Source organism: Anneissia japonica, unplaced genomic scaffold (assembly GCF_011630105.1).
Source record: "Anneissia japonica isolate Jap-2015-1 unplaced genomic scaffold, ASM1163010v1 scaffold1065_len1792383_cov172, whole genome shotgun sequence".
NCBI lineage: Eukaryota > Metazoa > Echinodermata > Crinoidea > Comatulida > Comatulidae > Anneissia > Anneissia japonica.
In genome coordinates this window covers 1,556,090-1,563,003 of record NW_022684135.1, presented here as the reverse complement: position 1 = coordinate 1,563,003, position 6,914 = coordinate 1,556,090, and the positions used below count along the sequence as shown (strand labels likewise).

Sequence of the window (6,914 nt, the reverse complement as noted above, 5' to 3'; positions counted from 1 at the left end):
ATATATTATTTCAAAGATATGTGTGTTAGCAGAATACTGCTAATCATATACTAATTTGAGTAAGGATAGAATGTTTGTTACAATTTAGTGTCCAGACACCATTTTAATATAATAATTAACACTATTTTATTAGTATTATTATTATTATATTTATTATCTATTATATGTTTAGTTGCGGTGGTAACTTACTGATAAATGTTGGTCCAACTGCTGATGGACGCATTTTGCCCGTATTTGAGGAGCGTCTGCGAGAGCTTGGAGAATGGATGAAAGTAAACGGTGAAGGGATCTATGCTACCAAACCATGGAGAGTTCAAAACGACACCTTAGCCCCACAATTGTGGTAAGAACTAGTTTTCCCTAGTTATGTTCATATTCTGTTTTTATAATCAGGCAGTATTTAAGAGAAACAACTTGATTTCCTGCTGCACAACAAGAGATCCATTCATAGAAACCTTTGTGAAAAGTCTATCCAGTGGTGGTTTGGGTACCAGCCAACTCCTATTTTGAATTTAGAAAGATTGAATTGTGTTAATTTGAGTATACACTGCACACAATGTTTACAAAGGTTCTAGGCCTAAGGCTGAACCTTGATTTGGAAGTTAATATTTTATTATTTTTTTTTCGAATAACCTTTAACCTTTATTATTCCTTTTAAATTTGCTATTAAATGTAAGTTATTGACAGTTTTATCATTCATTCTATTTTTTTTTTTTTTAATCTTCTAGGTACACAAGTACACTTAAAGCTGTGTATGCAGTTACTCTAGTTTGGCCAAAGAATGGTGAGCTGACACTTGCATCACCTAAACCATCTACTGCCACTACCATAAAATTACTTGGATATCCTACTCCACTTAAGTGGACAACCAATTCAAGTGGTCAGATTGTGGTCACTTTTCCAACCTTTACACCTTTAAACCTACCCTGTGAATATGCATGGGTGTTGAAGATGACAAATGTGGATTAAAGGGGGTGGCACTGGTGTTACACCAGAAACACTACTATATTTAGATACAGTAGGCCTATATACAAATGTTTATATTTATTTTATGTTACTTGTGTTTATCCTTATACTTGTGTTTATCCTTATGTAGTTAGTAATAGTTATTTAGTTAAATTTGATTTATTTTCATAAACAATGTAAAGGAAATTGAAAACTAAAAAATACAACATTACACAAGTAATCATTTATATAGACATTAAATAATTCTTACATTTTTGTTAATACATAATGCTTTATTAGCTACTTATAGTACATTATCTTACGTTAAAATTTGATGTTTTGTTTATGAAGTTTTAACCTAGATCAAGTCATCATTTTTCAATGTATAAATGATAAATATTTTATAGACATTTATTGTTTTTAAATAGTTGTTGTTTATAGAGTACTGTATGGTTTCTAAAATGTAACATTGTCCTTAAAGGGCATATAATTGTATAGTGAAAATAGTATATATATAGATAGGTTTTATAGGTTTTATTGTTTGCAAATAATATTTTGTATTTTCAGTAATATAGTAATATAGAAATTTATAATGTAGCTTTTTGCCAAAGGAAATATGGTACCGGGATTGTATGCTGTGAAAAGTATTTCAGACATGACTATGCTCATTATATTGTATTTTAAGTCTACGACCCCCTGCATCGTTTTATGCTTTGTTTTTTTGCATTGTTTCTCGAAGCAAGTATGTACTACAAAAGTACACAACATAGAGATAACAGGAGTGACCAAATTATATTTTGAGGAATAAAAGTGTTCCACCAAAATATCCACCGTCTTTTTCATTTTTGGATGTTGTTTGTAATTATGGCATAAATGCAAATAAAATGTTCTTATTTAATAATAAAATAATAAGTTAATATAAAAAAAATAATTTAATATGTTAAAATATGTTTTGGCTTGGTCTGATATCCACAAAGATACAAGCATTCAGTGGTTTTTTTCGTAAAAAAAATGTTTTCATTCAATTTTTGAATTCTGTTAGCCTACAATTATTTTTTTACTTGAATGTGGGTAAATATTATAATTTTAATTTTCTGAAATTTTTAATCTAAATTATATTAACGGAAATGTTGTTATGAAAAATACTCAACGAAAATTCGTACTCAACGAAATGAACCAGTCGAATAAACCTATTATTTAAGCATAAAACTGGTTTTCTAGTTTCGTTTGACAACTGTAGAGTATTTTTGTTGTGCGTTCTATATATTCCTATGGACAAACAGCATAATCTGCAGGATGACAAATGCCACCCGAAACCTATTTCAAGACTTAAATAATATCAGGAACTTAAGATTTTCTGAACAAATGTGTATAGTTCACTCAACTGCAAGTAATTTCCAAATATACAGTATTGATGATGAGTATTAGGGAGTTTTCGATGCACGACGTTAACCTTAACTTTAACGGATGACGTCATAATTTATTCATCTTGTGTTGCGGAGTACGTTATTTCAGGGTTTAGTCTAGTAGGAACAGGGGGTTTCCATGCACCCCCAGGATATATTTTTTTAAATAACATTTTTGTAATCCTCAAAGGATCTGATGAACGAATTCTGATGTTCCCATCGAAAAATAATTGTCCCATGCGGTCATTTGGCGCCATTTTAGTGGCCATCTTGGATTTTGAATGAATATCAATTATTTGCATAATTTTTTAACTGAAAACCATATAAAATCAAATGAATCTCTAAATGTATATAGTAAGCAGTTTTTACGTTCTTAATACAAAACATTGACCTCGCATTTACATTTGACGGCCATATTGGCGCCCATATTGGATTGTGAGTCAATGAAAATCATCATAATTTTTATAATATTCGGTATTAACTAAAATCATATAAAATCAAATGAACCTCTAAATATATAGGCCTATAGTATAAACAGTGTTTATTTTCTCAATAGAAAACATTGACTTCGTAAATACATTGCCCAGTCATTTTGGCAGCTATATTGGTGGCCACATATTAGCGGCCATATTGTCTGTGAACTGTATTTATAAGCTTTTTGATGAGGAAGTTGATCAAGTGTTTTTCCCTGCCGTTTTCGTGTCACTAACGCGCCATGTACAAAACTCAACTCTCTCTCTCTATAGGTTTCACTATAATTTTCTATATTTGTTTAATTAAATCCGCGAGTGCTATTTCCGGCCACTTAGAGGTGCCATAATCATAGAGTTCAACCATCTGGTGAGGCTGAGGTTTTATAGACCTGTGGTGAATTCAAGGGGAGGGGGTCGAGCCGACCTGGGGCCCCATATAATTTAGTGAGAAAACAAACATAGTCACCAACCGTCTTGCATCGTGCAAGACGGTCCCGCATTTCAAAGTGATTTTGGTTGAAACATGCATTTTGCAGAAACATGTGTGATCATAAATCTGTCACGCATTTAGCACAGGTCTATGCGTGACAACGAATTGTCACAAATTCAGGGGAAAATCTATTCAAAATTAGAAGAAATTAGATTAAAAATATAAAAACGGTCATGCAGTTTAAACTTGAGTCATTAGACAGTATTCACGTCAATAGGCCTACTTCACTGGCGTGTTACTAAACATAATCAGTATGCCAATTTATTTTTGGTTTGTTTAAGTAATGAAATGTTTGTGTACATAGGGTGCTCAAATTAAACACAATGTAAGTCCTACATTGAAACTCAAATTGCATGTGGCTTTATTAAAAATATTTTTGTACCCGGTATTGTCAACAAACGCTCTTTGAAATCAATATAAAACAGTTTCAAATGCTCAGACTCTCAGGGCTCCGCCTCTTACTCTCTCCCTGACGGGTTCCGGGGTCGACGAGGCTTCTTGTCGGTAATACGCCGGTAACCCTACGCTGAGTCTGGGCCCGGGCCGGAAGTGGGACCACTCGGAATCCACTTTTGCCACCCCTGACCCCTGATCAGCATTTTACTCAAGATAACAATATAAACGAACACGTTTCCTTTGAAATCAAAGAATACGTCCTTATTGTTGACTACAAGGTCAATTTCACATTTTTAGTTCACACTCCCACCCTTAATAGGGGACCCTATTCAGCGAGATCCATTGAGGTGATATTTTTTAGTCCTGAAGGTGCCCCTATAATAGGGATTCTACTGTAATTGTATTTTGTCAACATACGGGTGTGTTATAGCTGGATATGGACACTGCATTCTTAGGAGTTATGACGATGGTGAATAAGGTGACATAGGTGATGGAATTGTTGAGTGATGGAAGGACTAATGACATTAAAAAAGCCATCATAAATGTGGCCAAATCAAGGGCAAAGATCTTTTTAAGAGGTGGAGTTGGGGAGGGGCATTCGTGATTCTACATTAAACTAAGCACACCATGGTGAGGTGCGAACATTTGAAGAAACAGTACCTCTAGATGGCTGAAAATGACACTATACTAAAGAGTACCATCATAGTCAAAATAAAGCATCAACAAATTCCTCAAGATTTTTATTTTATCACTAACTTTTAATAACAGTTGTTTGATGGCATAACATCATATTCGCACTTCCCATTTAGTTAATTTAAAAAATGTTCAGGCTCATACAGTACTTGGCAGAGGATTAACAGTTCTGTAGCCGAGGTGCAGGACGAATTCCTTGGCAGAAAGAGAGAGAGAAAAAAACAGACTTGATGATGTAGAGAAAGTAATTTGGAGGGGATCAGTGGCATTCCACTGGAAAGTTTTTATTTTATGATGGTCGGAAATGCGCTTTCATGCCTTAGTCCAATTTAATGGGGTAAAACAATAAACAAATAAAATAAATAAATATAAATGATTAAACTTATACATTCATCCAGTATCATTCGTGTTTTGCCCATGTGTTGATTGTTTATCGATGAAAGCTCGAAATGATCGCTTCTACTGTAATTCTTTTTCATGAATATTTACAATATACATACAAGTATGTATCATTAAAGCATCATTCTCATCCTGTAAGTGGCGAGTGTACTTGCTGTTGGATGTGAAGGAAATAACAAAGTTAGAAAATATGAATATACATGACAGAGAATCGATTGTCAAATAAGTACTCAATTAATATATTAAGTGACTAATCAAACCCCATCCCCTCCTAAATTTTTCAAAATAAAAAGAAATTGAGAAAAAAGAAAATTCTACTCTAATTTTAAGAGTGAGAAGAGAGTGCAATTTTTTATCGTTTTCCCTGACTGTGACTTCATTTAATTTGACTTGTGAAAATTTCCGTCCGTCCAAAGGTGCCATAATCATCATTTTCTTACCTCAACCCCAACAATTGTGGGGCTGGTAGGTAGACCTTTCACCTGTGAAAGTCTTTCAAGTCTCTGAGATCTATTTCAAATTCCTGGATTCCTAGATTTTTTAATTTTTAATTTTTTTTTTTTTTATTTTACTTCTTGGGACAAAATTATGCTAAATTTTACAAAGTTAAATAGGTCTAAATTATGCTGAAAATCATATTGCTAGGTCTGGTCATTATGTTTAGCGCCCTCTGTAGTAATTGACGAATCGCGCCCTCTATAATTGTTACTTTGAATAAGAAAAAGAAACACCAACACTCGCATGTTGGGGCGCATGGCGCTGTACTTAAACCCTAACTAGGAGGCTTACCTGTAGTTTGAAAGACATTATTAACTTAATCGTAGTTTGATTATTAAGTGAGAAGTGTATGTACTAGTACGTGATTTCTTCTCTGGTAAGTACTCATGTTAACTGGTATCTTTATGTTATACAGGAAAATGGGCATAAAATCTTCGGGAGCGGTAGGCTCCTACTACTACTATAGGCTAGCTACTACTACTAGAGGCTAACCTAGGCCTAGCCTAGGCCTAACTCATGCTCCGTCCATATAGCCATCCTAGCCTAGTAGTATTGTAGAAAATAGAGGTAAGGCCCTAAGCCCAGACTGTAAAGTAAGGCCTGCGCGGGAGCAAATTTGTGGGATATAGGATAGTTTGGTAAAATCTCATGAATTTATTCATAATCTTTCTTATAATAGACGTCCTAGACCTAGAGGTATCATGACAAATATAATGCAAGGTATTTCTTTGGAGTAGTAGTAGGGACTGCAGACGCGCTACCGCGCATTCATCTGCGCAACCTCACTTTGCAAGGTAAATTCGCGACATGTCGCTACCGTGTAAACGGTAGGGAGTCTTTTGCGTGTACCTCGTAGGGCTTTGAACATCGTAATGCCATACTTCACTCACGAAACACTCTAGGCCTAGTGCTATCGACCAAAAAAGATTGAAAAAAATTATTTACTTTTAATTACCTTAAAATATGATTTTAAGGTAAGAGAAACTTTAAATTTGATTTTTAAGATATAGGAGTTTATAAATGTGAAAGAATACCTCAAAAATCGATTCTACGCTGTTTAAATTGGTAGATATAGTTGAAACATTTTTTTCGTTTTCTAGCGAAAAATGGTGATCAAATTTCGTAAGGTAGTCTAAAGGGTACTATAGGCAAAGCCATCGTGCGCGGTACAGCCTACAACTACCGCATACTGCATACGTTTTTGTTATGCGTACAACGTACGGTGGCCTTACTAATAACTTGTATTTTTATACCCAGAAAGCCATAGTAAAAAATGAGATATTTATGGGGAATAATTGGTTTTTTTAAAACTAGTTTTATCTATTAATTTTTATCTATAATCTATAAAGTTTTTTTTTACTTCATATAATAAAAATATACCTACTCTTTTGTATTTTTGTTATTTTTGTTGTGTTTATTACATTATGAAAATAAACTTCAGAAAACATCTAATCTTGTTCAGAACCAAATACTGGTACAACACTGCCAAATTGAGACAATTATAAGATGTAATTTTTATTCATTGATTTTTTTTGTTAGGTGTTGTAACTTATTTTATTGAATAATATAAACAGTCATAATTTTAGTATTATAAAATAAAAAATACATTAAACA

The 6,914-nt window shown here is 33.5% G+C and overlaps 1 protein-coding gene and 1 long non-coding RNA gene across 2 annotated transcripts in view; both read left to right on the top strand.

Moving 5' to 3' along the window:
* The window catches only part of LOC117104093 (alpha-L-fucosidase-like), a gene marked incomplete at its 5' end in the record, with an annotated part of 4,937 nt that extends 3,697 nt beyond the window's left edge, over positions 1-1,240 (top strand). The window contains 2 exon segments of the mRNA XM_033244753.1: positions 173-343; positions 729-1,240. Of these exon segments, the coding sequence (XP_033100644.1) occupies positions 173-343; positions 729-969 (412 nt within the window).
* Positions 1,241-5,538: 4,298 nt separating this feature from the next.
* The window catches only part of LOC117103395, an 11,814-nt gene continuing 10,438 nt past the window's right edge, over positions 5,539-6,914 (top strand). The window contains exon 1 of the long non-coding RNA XR_004444583.1: positions 5,539-5,676. This is a non-coding gene — a long non-coding RNA (uncharacterized LOC117103395). The remainder of the gene's footprint in view (positions 5,677-6,914) is intronic.